This window comes from Tupaia chinensis, unplaced genomic scaffold (assembly GCF_000334495.1).
Source record: "Tupaia chinensis unplaced genomic scaffold, TupChi_1.0 Scaffold000225_1, whole genome shotgun sequence".
Classification (NCBI taxonomy): Eukaryota; Metazoa; Chordata; class Mammalia; order Scandentia; family Tupaiidae; genus Tupaia; species Tupaia belangeri.
In genome coordinates this window covers 3033592-3057272 of record NW_006159700.1, presented here as the reverse complement: position 1 = coordinate 3057272, position 23681 = coordinate 3033592, and the positions used below count along the sequence as shown (strand labels likewise).

At 37.7% G+C, this 23681-nt stretch overlaps 1 protein-coding gene across 4 annotated transcripts in view; it reads right to left on the bottom strand.

The window, feature by feature from the left end:
• Nucleotides 1–393: 393 nt before the first annotated feature.
• The window catches only part of SLC40A1 (solute carrier family 40 member 1), a 27707-nt gene continuing 4419 nt past the window's right edge, over nt 394–23681 (bottom strand). For 3 of the 4 annotated variants that reach the window (XM_006147842.2, XM_027771570.1, XM_006147841.3), the window contains 7 exons: nt 23204–23271; nt 17238–17397; nt 14686–14801; nt 12432–12558; nt 4767–5012; nt 3045–3692; nt 394–1755 (listed from right to left, as the gene is read on the bottom strand). In XM_006147842.2, the coding sequence (XP_006147904.1) occupies nt 1442–1755; nt 3045–3692; nt 4767–5012; nt 12432–12558; nt 14686–14801; nt 17238–17397; nt 23204–23271 (1679 nt within the window). In that variant the 3' untranslated portion in view covers nt 394–1441. Of the gene's footprint in view, nt 1756–3044; nt 3693–4766; nt 5013–12431; nt 12559–14685; nt 14802–15267; nt 15392–17237; nt 17398–23203; nt 23272–23681 lie in introns of those variants that run through there. The other variant, XM_027771571.1, reaches the window with a different exon arrangement.

Here is a 23681-nt window from a genome sequence, read left to right as displayed (position 1 = left end):
AGCTAACACTAAAATTATGAATTATGACACTAGGGCCTTTTAGAGAGAAAAACACATTATCTGAAACAGATGTCTTATAACAAAAGCAAAATTAAATAATTGGCGAACACAATTCAAGAAAAACAACTTAAGATTTTTTAAAATATTTTTTATATAGAAATATTTTACAAAGATTTTACAGCATCGCAAATCATTATGTCATACTGTAGAAAGATGGAGAAAAAGATTAAACCTCAACGATAGAGAAAGTGCTCATAGCAATGTATTACAGTCTCCATGAAAGTGCATCAACAGTTAAGGCAAAGTACCATGTCGGTACTGGCATGTGGCAATGGACTCGTAAAACAGTTTTGAAAATATACACAAGTGTTTGTGTGGGATTTTTTTTTTCTCTTTTTTTTCAATGACATTTAAAAGGGTTATTTTTATAAACATCCTTGCTCTAGAACCACATAGCAATAACTCTTGGGTGTAAAGCAGTAAAAGTAAAAATGTTCTGCCCTAGTGTATTAAAAATGGATCAAATGATTTCTAAAACAAAACCTTTCCAAGGGTGGGCTTGCTTTCTACATGTACCTGGCCAGGCTGAAGGCTCACTCCCTCCTATTCCAAGACAGACATCACTAATGAGAATGGCATGAGTTCAATTAGAATCATGCCCTTCTGTGTGCTTTAGCTTTGAATTCTACGGCCAAACTGGAGACATATGTGAAGTCCTTATAAATCCACTGTGCTATAAATCTACTTTACAGCTTTGCTTCTACCTGCAGCTTACACGATAGCTATTTTATGAAGTGCTACACATGCTTAAAACAATATTTGCCCTGATAATAAAAACACAAAGATGCTCTCTAAGGTTATTTATAAACCATATCAAAGAATTCTAGCTAAGTTTTTTTTTCCCCACATACATGTAAATCCCTTAAGAATAAGAGGATTAATAAAGATAATACTGGTTATCAAACTCTAATCTTCATAATTGGAGAAACATTTGTTTTTATAATATAATTGAGAATAAGATACAAAAACCAATAAATTAGTCAGACTTGAATAAGAGTTTTAGAAAAAACTCATTGAAACCTGAATATCTGAATTCCTAAGTATCTGCCAAAGAAAAATTTAATTCACATAACTAACCACTCTTCCATGCAAAATTTTATCTACTCATGAGAAATGGAGGAATTCAGTGTTATCATTATAGTCTCCATATTTAAACCAAAATTTTCATTTCCAATGCTTTTTTCCCCTCTTGCCTACATGCAAGGGAAATTAAACAGCTTATATCTGCTGACTTAGGTTTCCTAAATAGCTTTTAGCCTCAAGACACAGCTGTGGTTAAAAACAGAGAGAACACCTTGTCATATATTGAAATTCTAAAGTACAAAATAAGCACATGTGCTCTACACAATCTAGTAACAGGGATAGCCACAGTTAAACTTTCTTACACAACAGATGTGTTAGTTTGATTTTCATTTGTAACTTCTTTTTCATCAGGACCACAAATAAAGAGTTGGTTGCCTAGAGTTTTTTGGGCAAATCGGAAATACATGATGTGGCCCATTGCCACAAAGGAGACTGAAATCAGTACGAGCAAGCCAAAAGCTTCAGGATTTGGAGCCAGGATGACCATGATGAAATGCAGAAGATCAAGAAGATAGTTCATGGAGTTCTGTACACCGTTTATAATGCCTCTCTCAGATTCAATTACATTTTCTTGAAGCAACTGTGTCACAGTTAAATCAAAGGACCAGAGACCTACAATAAAAAGTATTTTTTTAAAATATTGGATTTTAATTTTATCATCATACATTTCAGATTTAGAGATAAAAATCTAACATGTGCAAAATAGACTTTTTAGCCCTGCTACACCCCCCTTAACTCATCTTATATATATTTATCATAGTCTTTTCTTAGATAATTATTTTTTCATTAATAAATATTGGGTTATTAATGGCTTCAAGGAATTATTGTTACAGCTACCAGACAAAAGTAAGTTCAATATATACACTGTATTTCACTGTAAAAGTGAAACTCTAGGGGCCAGCAGGTGGCGTGGTGGTTAAGGCGCTGGACACTCCCACATGGCTGACCAGAGTTCAAGTTCTGGACCTGGTGCCATACTTTCTCACTTTCCTTCCCTCTCTCTCTGTGTTTCTCTCTGGTCAAATTAAAAAGAATGAATAAATAAAATTAAAATAAATAATTCTTAAAAAATGTGAAACCCTGAAATCAGAGACATCATATTGTAGAACCTATTATAAGTACTAGTATTTTCAAAGTTTAAAATGACCTAATACATTATTATGGTTAAAGTATAAGGAAACTTTAAACCATTGTTACATTTACTGCTTGGGTTCTAAAGCCCCTACAATAAAGCTGTCTTGCTTGGCTATTAATGTCTTTGATAAATGAGTGAACTGCTTTGTATCACAAGATAAATATGGTTTCATTTTAAAATATATTCCGTAAGAGATAATTAATCAATACTCTATTAATGATTACTTAAATTTTGCTCTTAAGAAGTCTTTACATTATATTTCTTTCCAGAGCTATAAACCCATTTGCGTGGCAAAGTATATAATAAAAACATATCAGCTAGAGAAGTCCTTTGAAGATATTTTTTTCTAACTGCATTACCATAGCTTTAAAAAAAAATTAAAACAACACTATTTTTTTTATGTTGTTCCCCTAGAAATATTCTCTACATTTTCGTTATTTTGGTAGTGTCACAATATAAAGACTCCAAATTACTAGATGGCAATACAATTACTATAGCTAATATCTTTTAAAAATTAAATTACATTAAGAGAATAATGCTTAAGATGCTCATTTAGAAAAAAATGTCAAGTCCTAAACATGTTTTAAGTATCAGTACATGTACATATGCAAACATAGTTTTTAAAACTATATAATAAAAATTTCACAATGGATAGTAGATTTTACTTAAGTTAACATTCAAGGAACACGTAGATAATTTATCAGGGAATTCTCTGTATTACACATTCCAAAACGAGACTTCATTTACGCACAAAAAGATTTCTTACCGATTCTAGCAGCAATGACGCCTGCAAACAGCAGGCTGACGGAGATTATTATGGGCTCAGATTTAGGACTCATCTCAGAGACAATATTAGGATTGGACCCGTTTGATGTATTCATTTCAGTTGGAATGAGGGATTCAGCCATTTTGGTGGGTAAAACTGGCTCTCCTTGAATGAGCCTAGTACGGATATCTTCAAAAGGAGAAACGGACAAGTCCAAGGGGCTTCCAGGCATGAACACGGAGATCACACACAAGATCAAACAGGAAAGCTGTGCCAATCCTGAGATCAGGCCAGTCCGAACCAGGCCACATCTCTGACGTAGCCAAGTAAAAGCTACAGTTCCCATTATTCCAGTGATAGCTGATGCTCCCATCAAAATACTGAGGATGGAACCACTCAGCCCCTGAGTGTAGGCGTACCCTGTGGTGATGCAGTCGAAGCCTAGGACAGTCATATAAAGGAAAGCAAGGCCCATGCCAGCCAGAAACACTGGCTGGTTGTAGTAGGAAACCCAACCATCTCGGAAGGTGCGGAAGGGTTCGGCCATCTGGGAGGCACAGGAGGGCTCTTGCTCATGTTCAAACTCATGGATGTTAGGGTCTTTCTCATCCATGAGATGAGTTCCCTCCAGGGCTTTCGGCTCAGTATCTGTTAATAAAAGATACCATTATTTGTGTGGGGGAAACCAACAATTTCATTCAATATTTTTTCTTCTACCATTCCCCTTCCCCAAGGGTACCCTTGATTGCTACATTATAAGATGTATTTTCTTTTATAAACAATTTAAAAATTCTCATCAAGAAACTCTCTAAATGTTATTTTTGTTAAAGAAATACAATACTATTGATCTATGTCTCTCTCTCTCTCTCTCTCTCTCTCTCTTTAAAACTATTTCTTAGGGGAACCAGCAATTAGCGTAATGGCTATGTCGCTGGACTCCCACGTAGTCGACCGCGGTTCACGTCCCGGACCCGGTGGCTTAAAACTCACGCCGGGCGCGTGTGCGTGCGTGCCCAAGATCCCGAGAGGAGAATGGAGAAGGGATTGCAGCGTGACCATCCCCCCTGGGGGGTGATTTCTCGCTTTCTGTTTCTATGTCTCTCTCTCTCTGTCTGTCTGGCGAGCGCACGCGCCCTACAGTGAAAATCTCTCCAAAAAAAAAAAAAAACTACTTCTTAGAACATATATTCCCACCAAGTAAATAGCAGGAAAACTCATAAGATAGCATGTGAAAATTGTCTGGGAAAACACAGTATCTTGTTTTCTGAGATCCTGCTAAGATTCCATTTACCCAGAAGCCTAATTTCTTTTTTTGGGAAAATGCCCATCAGAGTCTTCTTTCCCGTCCACTGTCCTACAAGTGACCATAAAGCTTCCCTCTTCATAGATTCCAAGGAATTCTCTTGCTCTCATTTTCACAGTGTTAGTCTCATTCTTATGACTCAGCTTTGCTTAACCCCCACTCTAATAATTGCTCCTCTGTGCCTACCACTCAGGGGTAAGCCAGGGGTCCTGTTTAAACCCCATCGGGTACAACACAGAGTTTTTCTATAGATCTTTGAAAATCTAGCTTTGCCTCACTTACCAAATTAATATGTTTAACCTTATCCAGACCTTGTCTGGTAATAAAACCTGATAAAAATTCAAAATACTTTTTAATCTCTATCAACACTTAAGGCCTAAACATCCAAGTAAAAGGACTGATCATCTTATTCAGTTTACCTTTGTGTAAATTCAGCTGTTTCAATTCAGATTCCTCTACTTTAAGAGCAGTTTTCACAGCTAGAGCAGGAGTTTTCTGGTAAACCTTCCAGAGCAGAAAATATTCCACACACATGGACACCAAATTCCATGCCGAAATGAAACCACAGCCAATGACTGGAGAGCCAAATGTCATAATCTGGCCTACAGCCATGGGGGCCAAGATGTTGGTTAGCTGGTCAATCCTTCGTATTGTAGCATTCATGTCTACAGAGGCAGGAGAAAGAGGCAGGTAAGTCAAAGAGAGACTGACCATTCACATAATACAAAGTCATAAATTAAGAGTGTAGTTTTTGAGGCTAGCAGGTGGTATGGCGGTTAAGGCACTGGATTCCCATATGGTCTGAATCCCAGACCCGACAGCTTGAAAAGCACCCCAGCCATACATGTGCATGCATGCCCAAAATCCCAAGAGGAGAATGGAGAAGAGATTGTGGCATGGCCATACTCCCTGGGGGGGGGGGGGTGACTTATCACTTTCTCTCTCTCTCTCTGTCTCATTTTAGAGAGAGCATGCACCCTGTGGAAACACGCCCCCAATGTAATTTTCTAAAGTATAAATTTCTGATGGTACTCTACAAGCAACCATTATGTTATAAAAACATTTGTTGTTGTCCAATAACACCAAATTTACCTCAAAAATCATGATTCCCTTGTTTGAATAAATTAGGTGAACACCACCTTTAAAAATGCATAGACTTGGAGGACCAGCAGTTAGCATAATGGCTATGTTGCTGGATTCCCATGTAGTCGACTGCAGTTCACATCCCAGACCCGGTGGCTTAAAACTCACACCAGTCCTGTGTAGGTGCATGCCCAAGATCCCAAGAGGAGAATGGAGGAGAAGGGATTGTGGCATGGCCATCCCCTCTGGGGGGTGATTTCTCGCTTTTTGTCTCTGTCCCTCTCTGTCTGTCTGGTGAGCACACTCGCCCCATAGCGAAACAAAACAAAACAAAACACCTCTTTAAAAAAATGCATAGACTTTACATTATTTTTTCAACAAATTCTTATCGAATGCCTATTATAAGCTAGGTATCATTCTCAACAATATAAAGAAAACCACACCCTTCACTGGCTTCAGAGAGTTTACATTCTCATAGGAAAAAAAGACAACAGTCAACAAGACAATACTCAAAGATAAGAGTCAAAAAATGATGTTCATTGAATAATATGGTGAAAACATAAACCAAAAACAGGACATAGAGAGTGGTCAGGGTAAAGTTCTAAATAATATGAAGTCAGGGAAAGACTCACTGAAGAAAATGGAAGCATCACAGCAAAGACCAGAAATGCAAGGAGGCAAGAGAATAAGCCATGTAGACATCTGTAAGAAGAGAACGTCAAAGCAAGGACAAGGCAAGTGTCCTGGAGTAGGCCCAGAGTGTTAGAGGAACAGCAAAGAAAACAGCAGGACCAGAGCAGAGCGAGAAAGGAAATGGTCAGAGAAGACGAAGTCACAGAGTGAGAGAAGACTGGCCCAATCATGTAGATCTAATGAACATTATATGGACTTTGACTATCACAACGCATAGTCAGGAAACCTTTGAAAGCTTCTGAACACGGAAGAGGCATAGTCTGGCATATTTTTAATTTTTTAAATTTGCACATGCACCTGCCAGAGAAAGACAGAGGGGGAGAGTGAGAAAACACTGTTCCCCACACACACACACTCATGGAGCACGATCACAATGCAATCCCTTCTCCTTCATTTCTTCATCTTGTCAGGATTTTGTGTGTGCATGCACACATACCCAACACACCTCTCAAACCACCAAGGCCAGAATCCAAATCATGCAGTTGGCTATCTGGAATCTGGATCTCTTAATCTCTTAAACCCTCTAGCAGAGGGAGAAGTATGGCAGAGGCCAGCCCTCTGATGTATTTTTTTTTAAGGTACACTCTGGCTGCTATGTCAAGAAAGAACTGCAGAGCAAGGATGGGAAGGAGACAGACAAGAACAGAGGCAAGGAGACAAATGGAAGATTAAAGTGACATACATCAGCATAGTAACAATAAAAAAATAAATAAAGAGAGAGAAAGAAATGGAAAGTATACAGACTTTGCAGGTAGGACCAGGAGGACTTGCTAAAAGATTGGATATGGGTGTGAGAGAAAGAGAAATCCTGGACAACTCTGAATTTTTTTCTTTGTGTGTACTGTGTTTTTTGTTTTGTTTTGTTTTAGTAACTCTTAGAAGGATAGAGCTGCCATTTACTGAGAAATCGAAGCCTTCAGAAGAATTGGGTTTAGCACTAAATAACAAGTGTTTGGTTTTAGAGATGCTGGTTTTTTTAATGGGCCTGCTAACATTGAAGACACCACATTAAGTAAGCAGTTTAACATACGAGATTGGAGTTTAGGGAAGAAATATACCAGATTTGGGAGTCATCAACTGGTTGAGAGATAAGGTAGTACAAACTAGAAGATATCACCAAGGGAGTGTTAAGATCAAGAAAAGATAAGGTCTGAGGACTGAGTGCTGGTTTCACCATGTTTAGAGTTAGGAAGCTAAGAAAGAACTAGCAATACGGAAGAAATCCCAAAAGACTGCGGTATCCTTGAAGTCAAGAAGTGACAGTGTTTCAAAGAGGAAAGTGTTATCAACTGTGTTAAGAGCTATCAACAGTTCAAGAAAGACAAGCACTGGTCACATGATAGACACTGGGAACATGGAAAAGAACAGAACTGTAAGGAGGCCAGCTCTGCAGTGAAGCAGTAGTGTGCTGCTCAAGAGAAGGCAGATCCCATATGGTGACCACAGTTTAAATCCCTGGCCTGGCCCACCTGAAACATACCAGGCACATGCACAAGTGCCCAAGATCCGACAAGGTGGAGGACTGGAAGAAGGGAGCCGTGGTGTGATCAGCCCTGTGGACGGTGTGCCTTTCTGTCTCTCTCTTATGTGCATGATATATGCTCTATCATAAATGAAGAAAAAAAATTTAAGAAAGAGTAGAGCATTAAGGGCAAATGCTTCCTTGAAGTTGGCTTATGAGACCGGTGCCAGCTTCAAAGGACATCATTTATATTATGAGTGAGTCACAACTCCTGGTACACAAAGTGAATGCTGTCTATGGCCTCATGAAAAGCAAAATCCTGAACCAAGAGAGGAATGGGGAATAGACAACACTTGTTGAAACTGTTTTGCTGAAAAAAGGTACAAAGAAATGGGGCAGCAGAGGGAAAAGTATGGAAAATACAGATTTTTAAGAGGAACATTAGAGCATATTTGTCTTCTGACTATAATGATACAGTAAAAAGAAGAGTTGGAATGTGAATCTACTGCCTTGGTGGAAGAGCTATTCTTAGGAGCACTAACAATTCATTGACAATGATGAGCGAGAACATGAAAGTTATCTTCTTGTCTCTTCCATTTTCTTAGTAAAATCCAAAGCAAGGTCTTGGGTGAAAGTGGGATGGGGGTGGGGTCCTGAATGTGTGAGGAGACAAGAGAAAGGTGAAAGAGTCCTCTAGGAAAGTGAGAGAAAGAAGGGATCAGAGAACATAGTCTGATGATATGGAAGCACGAAAGCACCAATTTGACCCCAGTGGTGGTGAACTTTAGAAGAGAACCAAGCAAGGTCATGTGTTTTTTTTCCAGTCATGTTTTATTTTGGAGAGTTGGATTTGGTCATGGTCTTACCAAATGAAAGTGGCAAAAGGAGAGGGGCCAGTGAACTGAGGGTATTGTTAGGAGGTGACCAGTTGACCATGACTGACCTTGACCTTCAAGCTGGGTAAGAAAGGGAGATGAGAGAGAGGTCATGAATAGTGAAAAGGCTGTGGGATTAGTGCCTTGCAGTATGTCAACAGTATATTGCCCTGATTCCTACTCTAATTCTTCCTGGTTCTCATTTCCCAATTAGTCCTATGAAAGTATATCATTTGTATAATAACAGGAGAACTTTGACATTATTTCACCCTTCGCTTAGGAGGCAAAGGCAGTTTTTATTGATCTTACAAGTGACTGTCTATGCGGAGGTCATTAACTTCTATCTGCTCCTCATTAATAACTGCGACTCATATGCTGACAGAGAAGTGAAGAATTGATCCAAATAACTCAATAATTTGGATCCAAGAAAAGGTAAGTAACTACAGAAAATAAATTCTTGACTTTTAAAGTCCCAGGACAACAAAATTATTTTAGGTAAAATTATTTATTATGTTTATACTACCTCAATTTTTAAGTGCTCACGGAGCTTCCCAATGTCACCAATTTCTGTTGTTTGCATTATACTTTGTAAGTGAATAAAATTTGGATATCAGAACAAATGTAGTGTCAGAAAACAGCTTTTATTTTTCTGAAGCAGAATGAATTAAATAATAATTTTTTAAAAAGACCTAATCATTTCTCTGGTAACAAGCTAGGAAAGAATCAGTCTTCTGAATGTGCAAACATATGCTCTTTACAAATTTATATTTATTCTCACATAAACACAAACATGTTCTCATTTGATTCTAGTTTAACTGTTTAAAGCTATAGCTATGGCATAACATGAATATAAATAACTACTTTGATTACAAAGGGTATATTACAACTCGCAGGAGAATAATTTTTTTAAATATTTTTTGAGTGAATAACAACAGTTTTGCTTACCTCAAATATGAAATAAATTTATAATCAGCATAGTTCAAACATGAAATTTATCTTTAATACTTGGTCAAGCCAATCAGCAAAATTTTTTTTTTTTTGGATGGTTGGGCAAGAACAACAACTTCAGAGGCTATTAATATATAGTGACCCACAAAGGAAATAGGGAAGGAAATAAAGCAAAAGATGGAGAAAAACATTTGGGAAAAGGAAGCAAGTTTCAAAGAGTTCTGATAGGCCAAGAGTCATGGCACAAAAGAATGTGTTAATAAAATACTAAATCAAGTACCTAGAAAGTCTCTAAATTAGTTAGCAGGTTAGTAGTTGACAGTACTTATGTGAAAAGCAATAGCTTTTCTGGAGCTTTCTAAACTAGAGGGTAACAGCTATATTTTGGCCTGATGCCACTGAAATTCTTACACATTTTAACCATGCTATGGAATATCCATCCTGCTCTCAACCCTCAGTGAGAGAGCTTTGCATTTTAAAACCTCAAGAAACTGGGGATAGAAGCAATTAGCATCCAGCTTATACCCTTTACTTTTTACGCACACACCCTCCCCCCTTCACCATCTACACACATACACACAACACACATACAAAACGCATATAGACAATTCACACAAGTGAAGCCTTTCTGGCTCAGTCTCCTACCTGAGTTTCTAACCGTCTGCCAGCAAACTCAAAAATCAGCCTGCATTAACATAAATTAATCCTGACTGGAGCAGCTGCGCCTGTGTACAGAGACACCCTCCCAGGAATCCAAGGCAGTGGCTGGAGTTCCCTTAGGTGGACTTTTTTCCTTCTCTCTTCTCTTTTTCCTTGATCTTCCTCCTTTTTCCCTGTTCTCCTTTAACTGTTTTATGGCAGAACTGGCACCAAAAATCCATGCTTAGACACTGGTTGAGCCTCAGAACAAAGAAAGTTTTTGTATCTTGTTTTGAAACATAGTTTTTTTTTTAATAATTATTTATTTAATTTTATTTATTAATTCATTTATTTTAATTTGGAGAGAGAGACACAGAGAAAGAAAATGAGAATGCAGGCCACCAGGTCCAGGACTCGAACCATGGTCTGCCATGTGGGAGTGTCCAACGCTTTAACCACCATGCCATCTGCTGGTCCCCTTGAAACATAGGTTTTAATTAATACAAAGGTTGACTTTACAACTTCAGAAAAGAAAACCCTTAGTTTTTTTCCTGAGTAGGCTCCTGAGACACACTGCTGGTTGGATGTGAAAAAGCACCACTTACGAAAAGCTAATTTAGGTTCGGCAGACAACTTATTTCCTTTCGTAAATTTGACAAACTCCAGAAGGTCAGAAAGTAGACTGAGTGGCCTACCTTCTTCCTCTCTGCAGTAATTCATAATATAAAGAGGAATGGCTGAGAAACAGTCAGTCAGACTTTCATTGTTGTTTTGGGCTATCACTTGCTAATTGGAAAGATCCTAGAAACTTATGTAGGATTTTTGTATTTTTATGTATGCATTATGACAAGTTAAAGATTCTGAGTAACTTTCAGAGTAAAATCACTTTTTTTTAAAAAAATAGACTTTAAAGAGTCAATATGAGTTCAGTTAAATTCAGGTACATGACAGAAAATCATTTTACATGTTCAAGTTCCTCCCAAATATAGCCCAACAAATATACATCTGACCTCTTTTCAAGATATATCCTTCTGTACCCTTCGAATTAAAACATGGATGTACTGTACATGCTTGAAATAGTAGTTAAAAAAAAGAAAGTAAACAGAAAGGACAAAGCCTTATCTTCTAGTTCAATCTGACAAGAAGAGATTTCAATCATTCCTTAATACAAATGATCACAGAAATGAAAGCCAATGATAATCACTCTTTCGGCACCAGAGATAAGTTCCTGTGGTACACACTCACATGTGCTTAGTTCATCCTCCCCACCATCCTCCAAAAGCTCCCTGCTCTATCCTATACCACTGATAATACTGCTACAAAGTGATGAGTCAAGCAAAGTCTTCTCCAAGACCTTCCAAAGATTTTGTTCTTTTTCAATCACCACTTTCTTTTTTGCTTTTTTGCTTTTTTTGCATAAGGTTTTGGTCAAACAAGCTCCCTGTTAACACCAGCACAGGATCTTGCCCTCTCTGTCTGGGGATACGCCATTTAAGTCATTGATAAGGGTTTTCTTGTCTGTCAGGATGGTTAGACAATGTCTTTGTGCTACTATTATCTCAGCGAACTAGCAGAATGATTCAGCTGTTCTGACCAGTAGGCAGATATATCCTTACTCTTTTATCCTGAGCAAATATCAATCCCACTTGTGTCCATGTGCTATTAAAAATAAGGCAGGGCTGCTTTAGAGAGTGAGGGAAGTTATGCTGAACCCAGTCATGTAGGGGTAACAGAACATATTGTTCTGTAAGTATTCTTCAGTCTTTGACAACCTGTAAATATTTTCAGTGACCGACTAAGATTGTAGTGTAGCCCCTGTTTCTTCAGTATTGCTAACAGCAATTATGTTACTTTCTTCATGATAAAAGTTAAAGATTATAACTTTAAAGCAGACGGAATTAACTTCTAGAGTCTCTCCTAAGTTGTTGCCTTTTAGTTTGGAGAAAAGGAATATCCATGCTATAATCAGTTAAGTATCTGTAGATATGATGAAGAAAATCCCATATAATATTTTCATTGTTCTAAAGATTAAACATTTAGAAGCAATAGCAGAATTTCTCTTAAAAAAAAAAAAAAGAAAAGAAAAATTTCAAAAGAAATGTTCTTCCATTTTTCAGTTTTGCACAGAATAAAAGAGAACAATCCTATAGGCTAACTTCATAGGTATGAGATAAATTTTAACACCAAGACTGAAAATAAGATTAGGAAAAAAAGTATTTTTATTATTTCTATATCTAATTTAATACCTAATTTATAAATTATATCTAATTTATTATTCTCAAAAACACCCAGAACAACAACAAAGGCATATAGCCTCATTTATTACCAATGACTTAAAATAAATCCTAACAAATCTGTTTAGCTAAAAAAGAAAACCAAATTACCTGCTAATTTGCTTCTGTCTTCTCCTGCAACAACAACAATCCAATCCCTTTGAATTGTGATTGCAGTAGCAGTACTGGCCAAATTTGCAATGTTTCCAATAGTGATGATCAGGATATAGCAGCAAGTCTAAGGAATTATCAGGGGAAAAAAATAAATTGTAGTAAAATGTCAGTTTACCATACACTATCTACCTCACTCTACAGCATAATTGGATAGGGTCTTCAGTGGCATAATAATAAAATATTTATTTTAACTTTATAATAAATAATTTTACTTTGTAACATGAAACAATAAATACCAGTGGTCAAATTAAGTGGCTTAACAGTGTCCGAATCAGTGTACTCATAATATAAAAATTATAAGAGGGGGACCAGCAGTTGGCATAAGGGCCATGTCACTGGACTCCCACGTAGTTGACCATGGTTCGAGTCCCAGACCCGGTGGCTTAACTCACATCAGGCATGTGTACATGCATGCCCAAGATCCCAAGAGGAGAATGGAGGAGAAGGGATTGTGCCATGGCTAGCCCCCCTGGAGGGTGATTTCTCGCTTTCTGTCTCTCTGTCTCTCTTTCTGGTGAGTGTACATGTCTTATAGCAAAAACCTCTCAAAAAAAAAAAAACTGTAACAGTCATGTGAACATTTACGTGACATAGTTATCATAAAATATTAACATGGTTTTGTTTAACATTTTTCCCACAAATATCTTTTTTGAAAAGAACACCGAAGTGGGCCAGCTTATGGTGCGTGGTTAGGGCAGCTGGATCCCACATGATTGACCTCATAGTTTGAGTCCCAGACACAGAGGCTTGAAAAACACTCTGGGTGCATGCCCAAAATCTCAAGAGGAAAAACAGAACAGAAAGGATTGTGGTATGGCCATTCCCCCAGGGGGTGATTTCTCTCTTCTCTCTCTCTCTCTCTCTTTCTTTCCCTTTTTTTTTTCTTTTTCTGGTTAGTGCATGTACCCTGTACCAATTTAAAAAACAAACAAAAATAAATTAAAAAACACTGAGGAAGAATTGAGATCTTATTTAAGACTGAGTTTTAAGAGTTTGTGGTTGCATAACAATGGATGATAAACAAACCTCAGTTTGTCTTAATTTTTCTCATCAGAACAATGAAGGATGAGCCAGCCAGTGGCATGGTAGTTAAGGCGACTAGATCCTATTTGACCAACTGCATGATTCAAGTCCAGACCTGATGGCTTGTAAAACACACCAGGCATGTGTGCATACATGTACAAAATCCCAAAAGGAGAAATGGTAAAGGGATTGTGGCGTAGCCTTGCCCCATGCAGGATTGGGGGTGCTCACTTTCTCTCTCTCTCCCTGGCAATCACATGCACCCTATACCAAATTTAAAAAAGAAAAAAAAAAACAATAAAATAAAATGAAGGAGATAAACTTGAAGATTTCTAATAGCCTACCTTGCTTTGAAACAATGTTGACAATACAAATATACAGAAGATTCAATATGTATTATTTTCCACCACACCTCTGTCCCTCTCTTCTTTTCTATCAGGCTATCATGAAATCACAGCAGGAGATGTTATCTAGTTGATATCCTCAAGCTAAATAACAATTATTACTGGAGTAACACAATCATGGGAATTGTTTGTTTTTTGCTTTTTTTTTTTTTTTTCCAGAGGTTTTTGCCTCAGGGTGCATACACTTGTCAGGGAGAAAGAGAGACCAAGACAGTGAAAGGGAAAGTGAGAAATCACCCTTAAGGTGGGATGGCCATGCCATAATCCCTTCTCCTCCATTCTCCTCCTGGGATCTTGGCATGATATTGGCACACAAGTGGCTGGTGTGAGTTTCAAGTCACCAGGTCTAGGACTCAAACCGCAGTTGGCCATGTAGAAGTCCAGCGATGTAACCCCTATGCCATCTGCTGGCCCCATGGCTGATTAATATATTTATATACAGATAACATTTCTCATATAGTATAAACAAATTATAGGTTACTTAAAGACTGAAAACTAACGAATTAGATATTAAGTTCTTAGAAATGCCTTGAAAAAACAAAAAGACAACATTTAAATTTAAACAATTCTTAATAAGTACTTATTATGGTCAATACTACAATAACAACAAAACAAACTATAGGGGATATTATAATATACATGGAGAGCAATATTAAAAGGTCATATTTGCAAAAAAAAAAAATTCCCTGGTTTCACAGTGTTTATACTTTTACTACTACCAGATATTCAGTTCTCTTCCAACAAGACTATCAGTGAAAACTTACAAGAACCCATCCATGGTACATGGTCAGAAGCTCTTTTTTATGTAAGAAAACCATCATCAGAATGATCCCACACAGGATGACTGAAACATTCTGTACCACCAGCGATGTCTGGGCCACTGTACAAGAAAAGAACAAAACGTACACTGTACCAAAATGTCTCAATGTGGCTGTTTCTAATCCACACATCATTGTTCTACTACATTACTGTATATACATAATTAATTACTACAGGGAAAAAATATTTATTTATTTATTTATTTATTTATTTATTTATTTATTATTTTTTAGGGATATTTTTGCTATCAGGTGCGTGCACTCACCAGAGAGACAGAGAAAGACAGAAAGCAAGAAATCACTCCCCAGGGGGAATGGCCACTCCGCAATCTCATCTCCTCTGTTCTCCTCTTGGGATTTTGAGCACGCATGCACATGTGCCCGGTGAGAGTCCAGCGACATAACCATTATGCTCTCTGTGTATTCCAAGAAAACCTGACTGAAGTAAATTCTGCCTCAGTTTTGCAGTATGACCCAGCAGGACATACTAGACCAGTAAATTTGCAAACAGAATGATGAAGTACTCACAACTGCTTTTGTTAATTGAAGTTTTTCGTAATGACGTTTTCATTTAACACAGTCTGTTGAAAGTCTACTAACATAAACAGAACTAATGCATAATCAGATCCATCTCAGCTTTTTGTTGCTTAAGCTGAAATGAGAACATGTAGGAGGTTATAAACAAGATTTAGAAGGAAGTTATGGGATCTACAACCTCCTACAAGGTGGCTGAATCTGATAAAATAGAATGCGATGAATAAATATGAAAGAAAAGCAAAATTTTGCCAAAACTAAAGCAGTGGTGTCTTTCTTTGGCATACTAATTGAGCACAGAAAATGCCAGCTCTCTTACAGTGAGGCTCCATGTGGATGAAGTGCTGCCGTAAAGACATCAGTAGTCTTTTCTCTGCCACTCACTAGGTAGACAATCTAGAGCAGGATGTCTAGATGAATGTCTTTATACCCTCTGCCTATAAGGTGAGGATGCTGATACCTGTCTCCCTTGTTTTATGGGGTCATAATGATGCTCAAATAAAATACTTAGGAAAGCACTTTGAAAAATACAGAGTTGTATATCTAAGGTGACTTACAGCTTCTTGTCTTTAGGGGTAGCAAAGCTCATCCTGGCCTAGAAAGTCATATCAAAGGTTCAAGCCAAAACAAACTGCTTCTTGAAAACAGTCTGAAATAAACCCCAATATATAACCCACTCATTTGTTGCACAAGGGTTAAATAAATGGAACGAGGTCCTTAGCTCTCAGGGCTCCATAAGCCCGAGGAAGGGAAGATATGAGAACAGATAAATTATAAAAGTGTAAGTGCAATAACAAAAGTATGAACGAAGCCTCATGGAAGCACAGCAGAATTGGTGAACTCAGCCTCGAGACAACAGAGATTTTTCATAAGGGATGACATGTGAATTGATTGTATAGGAAAAATGAGAGATTGCTATCTCACCACGTTCTGCTTCATCCAACTCAACCTTCTCTCCTAACCTATGATGGCAGTGCACAACAATTAAAAGGTGAAAGTTTTTATGAGTAATAATATCCTTATATGCCTATAGAGAATGACATAAATAACTAGATGTTCTATTGCTGCTATTGTTTGTTTTGATTGTTTTTAGGACATAGAACCTTAATAGGTGTTCTGATGTACTCATTCTCCAAACAGAAACATGTTCATCTTGATCACCTTTCTAGAGCATCAAGTCCTAGAATTTGCTATTTCAGTTCTGTATATAGGAGCATTCGTGCTGCACTGGAAGAAACTAATGATATCTCAGTCATTCTCCAGCATCGAAGATAGACATGCTCAGGTCTTGGCATTATCAACTGAGCAATTCAAGAAACTTTTACTCTGAATTATTATCAACAATGCCTTTATATTCAGAATAACTGAATTAATCCATCACTTTCTCTCTTTCCTGTATGAAACAGAGTAATTTCTAGTGCTCTAGAATAAATATCAATAGATTATTTCTTTTTCCCTAAAATAATTGTAATTTGGCTCTCTGTGATCTAGGCTCAGCTCTTCTCCCTTGAATCTCTGTTTAGTTTGTAATCCTTTTATGCACACCCTTGAATAAAACACAGTAACCCAGAGAACAGATGTTAAAACTATCTCAGGAAGATCATTCTATAGGGACCCTACTGAAAGTGTGATTACAAAGGAAGTCAGGGTTAAGCAAACTTTTAATGTTTAACATGGTTACCAAAAATGTGCTACAGTGTTAATCATTAACATCTGAAATTTATGAATAGCTAAAGATACAAAAAAAAAAAATCTATTAGGTCAATGTCCTAGGAATTACAACTTTGAGCAGGAGGCCTAGGACTCTCAGTCCAGAAGTTCTGCCACCAAACCCTCATCCCTCAGATGTGGCATGCAAGCAATTCACTGGATTAGCCACAGCAATGTCCCTCTTAGTTTGTTACAGAGGTAGCTCAGGCACTGGTGCCCTGAATATAAGGGATCACTTCCATAATGACACTCACCTTTAAGTCTGGCATTCTTATCCACCCAATCACCAATGATGGCTCCCAGGAACAGAACAGACCCTGCCACCACCAGCCCATAAACTGCAGTCAAGAGGAGGCTGTTTCCATAGAGCTCTACCAGAAACACAGACACTGCGAAGTGCCACATCCGATCTCCCTTTAATAAGAGAAGAGAAAATATTTTGATGAAATAGTCTTAGTTTCTAGTCAATTGTACTCAGGAAGTTGCTTTCTTATCAAAAGGCACTTCTGGCTATATCATGAGACTTTTTAAAAGGGAACATGTGCTCACCAGAAAGAGAGAGAGAGAGAAAGCATCTCCCAGTAAGGCGTGGTCATACTACGACCCCTTCTCCCTCATTTCTCCATCCTGTCAGGATTTGTGGCATGCACACACACACGTCTGGTGTGTTTTTCAAACTGTCAAGGCTAGGATTTGAACCATGGTCAGCCATGTGAAATTTGGCTCCTTCAGTCTCTAGGCTAAGGGGCTAGGCCATATCATGAGACTTTTGAAGTTGGTAATTAATCTACAAATTGACTACTGATCAGATGTTAACACTCTTCATTCCAGCACAATTACAAACTCCAAATAACACATTCTTAATGCACACATACTTTTTATCATGGGGGGGGGCAGTTTCCAGATCAAAAAAGTCTTTTTTTTTTAGACAAAATCTGTTTTCTTATAAGCCAGGTTCTCCTTGGGCTTGGAATTTGCCTATCCTAATTTGACAGGCATAAAGTACAATAATTTGCTACTGAACCAAAACTAAATTACAGTATAGTTCAAAAATATTACTATAATTTGAATGTCAAGAAAAAAAATCTAGTCTTCCCAGTTTGTAGAATAATAAGAATAGACTGTATGATCTCTGAAGTTTCTCTTGCCTCCAACATGTTAAAATCTATGCTCTATTCAGAAATAAATCTCCAAGGGAACCAGCAGTTAGCATAATGGCTATGTCGCTGGACTCCCACATAGTCAACCGTGGTTCGTGTCCCGGACCCGGTGGCTTAAAACTCACGCCGGCCGTGTGTGTGTGCGTGCCCAAGATCCCAAGAGGAGAATGGAGAAGAAGGGATTGCGGCGTGACCATCCCCCCTGGGTGGGTGATTTCTCGCTTTCTGTCTCTGTGTCTCTGTCTGTCTGGCAAGCACACGCGCCCTATAGTGAAAATCTCTCCAAAAGAAAGAAAGAAAGAAAGAAAGAAAGAAAGAAAGAAAGAAAGAAAGAAAGAAAGAAAGAAAGAAAGAAAGAAAGAAAGAAAGAAAGAAAGAAATCTCCAAGTCATAAAACAGCAGAATCAGCGAAAACATCAAATCAATAAGGGCAAATTCTGGCAGCATATGAATGAAGACATCAGAAACAAATGCATAACTAGGTCATTTCAATGCCTGAGTACAGATGTGCTTTTTTTTTTTCATTTTCATTTTTTTAGAGAGAAATATTTTTGCTCACCAGAGAGACAGAGAGACAGAAAGCGAGAAAATCGCCCCCAAGGAGGGATGGCCACACTGCAATCCCTGCTCCTGTATTCTCCTCTTAGGATTTTGGGCATGCTTCACACGTGCCAGGTGTGAATTTTAAGCTGCCAGGTCCGGGACTCAAACTGCGGTCAGCTATGTTGGAGTCCAGCAACATAACCATTACACCATCTGCTGGTCCCCTTTTTTTCATCAGTACATTATTTTTTTATCTACATTCCATTGTTGCACATCTTTACAATGCACTATGTCATTTTTCAAAGTATGCATGCAGTATATGACAATCAGATGAGTTGAAAAAGGAAAACATCCTCAAATCTTCACACAGACTTTAGAATGTATAGGAAATTTTAGAATTTCTTACTGCAAAATGTGGTATATGTTTAAGAAATCTACAATGGGTAGGTGGCAATTTTAAGCTCCTACTGCAAAATGTGGTATACGTTTAAGAAATCTACAATGGGTAGGTGGCAATTTTAAGCTCCTACTGCAAAATGTGGTATACGTTTAAGAAATCTACAATGGGTAGGTGGCAATTTTAAGCTCCTACTGCAAAATGTGGTATACGTTTAAGAAATCTACAATGGGTAGGTGGCAATTTTAAGCTCCTACTGCAAAATGTGGTATACGTTTAAGAAATCTATAATGGGCAGGTGGCGATTTTAAGCTCCATCCCTGACTTTTGAGGTTAACAAGAGGAAGGACAACAATGTTCTATGATAACCTACCTCTGGGAATCACTACAGGAAACAGCCAGTTGCCCAGCTGGGGTCCTTATGGATTTGACTTACATGGAAGTACTGACACCTACAGTTCTTCCCAAAGTCTGTTAACACCTTCATGAAAAATTTAATGTATTGGAAGTAAATGAAAAGAATCATCCTGGAATGTCAATTGATTGCAAACATTTATTAAAGTCAAGGCAAAAATTATATGCATTCAAATTTGATGCATAGTAGCAATCTACTTCATGTATACCAGTAATTCTCAACTGGAGCTCTGTTTACCCTCCAGGGATCTTTGAGCAATGTCTAGAGTTACTTTGGGTTGTCACAACTGTAGGGGAATGGAAGGAGAAAACTATTGGCATCTACAATGCACAAGACAATAAAGAATCGTCCTGTTCAAAACTTTAGTAGTGCCAAGGTAGAAAAATCTTGGTATAGGGGATTATGAACATAATTTTGAGCTATAATTCATAATTAATGTAAGATTGGGACCTTAGGGGTTGATCAAGTAAACATTCAAACAAACTGGAAGTCACTAGCACTAGGATTGCAAGACTGATTCTCACTTGATGGTATGGATTTTGAGCTCTAAAATGTGTTGCCACCCTCAACATAGTGCATGGTCCACAGTACGCACATAAGTAACTGGTGAAATGAACAGACTGGCTGTGCGTGGGTCCCAGTGGTAGAATGAGTAAACAGAATATGTGGTCAAAACCTAGACTCATTTATCAACTATATTAGATTTATTTCATGAATATTCAAAAAGTCCGAGGATTACTCAGTATCATGATTAATGCTTAAGACAGAGGTTTGTTTAAGCTTTCTTTCATAATTGGCAGCTTTTCCTCTTAAATGAAGCAGGTATTAGTTCTGTTTCAAATATCATCATAAAGTGTATAATACATGCCCAATTTATTTGAAACTAATAAAAACACAAGTCTGTATATTAAGATAAAGAGGACATCAAGAGTAGAAAATTAAGCTGTTCTCTCATTCTTTAACATGAGAAAGAAATTTAGACTTGATTAGAATAAAATGGGCAAGGGGAGATTTATTTTAATCTCCATCCCTCTGGACAGCTCCCAAGGAAAAGCCATAAACACATAAATGCCCCCAAATAATAGGTTGCTTCTGTAAACGAATTTTCTCTTTCTTAATGTAACAATTAAGAAAGATTATTCTAACACTGTGTTTCTTCTTATATAACTCTTCTTTTTTTCCAAGACAGTTTCTTTTAGAGTCCTCTAAAGCATATCTTCAAATCAAGTGCTATTAAATAAAAGTGTTCTCTCCTGCTTATTCCTGTATTGCATGCCACCCCGTCAATGGAGATAAACATCATTGCTCTAGTTACCCCAATTTCCAAAGGTTTGGGGCTTTAAGAAGCAAGAAGAGTCTATACTCACAAACAGCCCTCCAACTGGGTAAAGTCTAAGTAAACACTGACCAAATGCCCATCCATTCCTTTGTTCTATTTCCTGCCCTCCCAGGTGTTCGCCCCATCCTTTGATGATGTGTTGACATAATTGTCCATCCCCATTGGTCTGAGAGCTGAAGGCAACTGAATATCTGTGAATGAATGATCATGGTAATTAATCCAGGTGACGAATATTTATTGAGTAGCTATTGTGTACTCAATGCTACTGCAGGTACTAGAGCTACAAGAGTGTACAAAAATCATGGTTCTCGCTTTCGTGCAGTCTGCAATCCAATGAGCAGAGACCAAAGACAAACCTAGCATAGGTCAGCTGATGTAAGTGCCAAGAGGAAAATAAAGTAGAATGGGGCAGGAAGGTAGCATTCTGTATGATGTGATGAATTTCAGACTCTATTTCTAGCATCTGTTATTGGTGCGTGTGTGTGTGTGTGTATGTGTGTGTGTGTGTGTGTTTCTTTTTTTAGAGAAGTTTTTTCGCTACAGGGCGCATGCGCTTGCCAGAAAGACAGAGAGACAGAGAGATAGAAAGTGAGAAATCACCCCCCAGGGAGGATGGCCATGCCGCAATCCCTTCTCCTCCATTCTTCTCTCAGGATCTTGGGCATGCATACACACATGCCCGGCATGAGTTTAAGCCACTGGGTCTGGGACGCGAATCGCACTCGACTACATGGGAGTCCAGCGACATAGCCATTACGCTAACTGCTGGTCCCTATGTTTGTGTGTTTTAAAACTTATTAAATTAAATTGAAAGAGCAAACTATCAGTTTAAGTTTATTAAGCTCTGCCCCACCAGGTTTCTACTTCTTTCTACTTCAAATCATCAGCTGTTGGAATTGAAACAGACACACCAATTCTAGTTTGTTTTCATGTCTTTGCAGTCATCCCTGTGTAAGCCTCTGTAAGACAGGCGCTTACTTTTCTAAACAGTCATTTATGAACTGCTATGTCTTAGCCAATGACCTAGCTTAATAATTTCCCAAAGGCATTGGATATAGATTTCCTCATACCATGGTTTCCATACATATCTTAAGGATAATCCAATAGCTGTTTTCAATTTTAAAAAGAAAATAACATTCAAAAACTTTACTCTCAAAATTCTTTTTTCTATGGTTCTTTTGAACTAAATATCCTATATGAGGCATGAACAGAATATACTAAACATCACAACATCACTAATTAAACACACCCCCCACCCTTCTGGAATTTTTTTTTTTTTTTTTTTTTTTTTTTTTGGTGAGTTGGTGAAGGAAGCCAGATAGAATTCCTCTAAAACCACATGGGAAGTCAGATGGAAAATTGTCAATTAGTTGCTGATTTTCACTGGGTGATGGTTTTTAAGATAGTCCATGATGCCCCACATGCTATCTCACTACAGGTAATATTCTGAAGACTGTAATTTTTAAAAATTATAATTTTAGTTTGCTCTAGGGAGTATGCGCTTGCCAGACAGAGAGAGAGAGACATAGGGAAAGTGAGAAATCATTCCCCCAATGGGGATGACCACACTGCAATCCTTCTCTCTATGCTCCTCTCAGGATTTGGGGCACAAATGAACATCTGCCTAGTGTATTTTTCAAGCTGCCAGGCACAGGACTCAGATTGCAAAATTGGCCATATGGGATCCAGCTGTCTTAACCACCAATAACACTAGCTGGCCCACAACCAGAATTTTTGTTTTGGGGATCATCTACATTTAAATTAATTTTGTAATTTTATTATTAGCCTAAGTTATTCCATCACTCTACTGTATTTTCATAGTGCTGCATGTTGGAACCAAACAGTTCCAACTTATGTCTCTTATGTGACACTGTGTCTGATTTTATTACCAGAAAATGTGTATGTTTATTTATATATTTATATAACCAAAAACCCCAGAAATACCTTTAAATATGAAAGAAGAAATATATATATATATATATATATATATATATATTTCATGTATCTTTTACATATATATTTCATATATCTTTTCTTCTTATTTAGAAGCAGGTCTTACCATTTACTAAACCTAGTAATGTAATATACAATTTATCAGCAATGCAAATATTCCTATCCTTGTTAATCCTGTCTTTGGGAAGTTGTCAGTCTATATAAAGTGTAACAACCTGATAATTATATTGCATGTACTGACATCCATAAGAAAATACCTTTGGTGAAAAATAACTTTCTCAGTAAAGCATGTGTATTTGGATGATTTCCTCAAATATAAGACAGTACTGGAAGTTGGCTTAACACAACTGACTCGAACGAAAGGAAATAAGAAGTTGTGCAACTACAGTGTAAGAGTTACCGTGCATTCTTACCCATGTAGAAAGAGAATGACCGAGGTAGAGAAGGAATTTGGCAGAGGTCAGGTAGTTTGCTATGGACCCTGTAAAAACACACAGGAGAAAAGATAAAAAGTATATTTAGTCACTTGCGTGAGCTGTCGTTTAAACGTTTATCCATTTGCTTTTGTTAAAACACGATTATTAAAAGCTACTCTGTGAACAAGCCATGTACATGTTATCAAGTCACCTACAAACCAGTACATTTATTTGACTTAACACCATTCGCTTAAATTCAGCATGACCTATTGGTCAATAACTGCATAACTTCACATACAATGAAGAACTGTATCAACTCTTTTTCTCTCTTTCTTTCCAGGTAAGGCAACCCAAACGGCCCGAGTGCTCCATCCTCGCTTTGCGCAACCCCCTTCCTGTACGTTGACTTTTCTTTCTTCCACATCCCCCACCAAACTGTGAATCAAAGGAGCTTTTACAAAGCACTTAGGTTAAA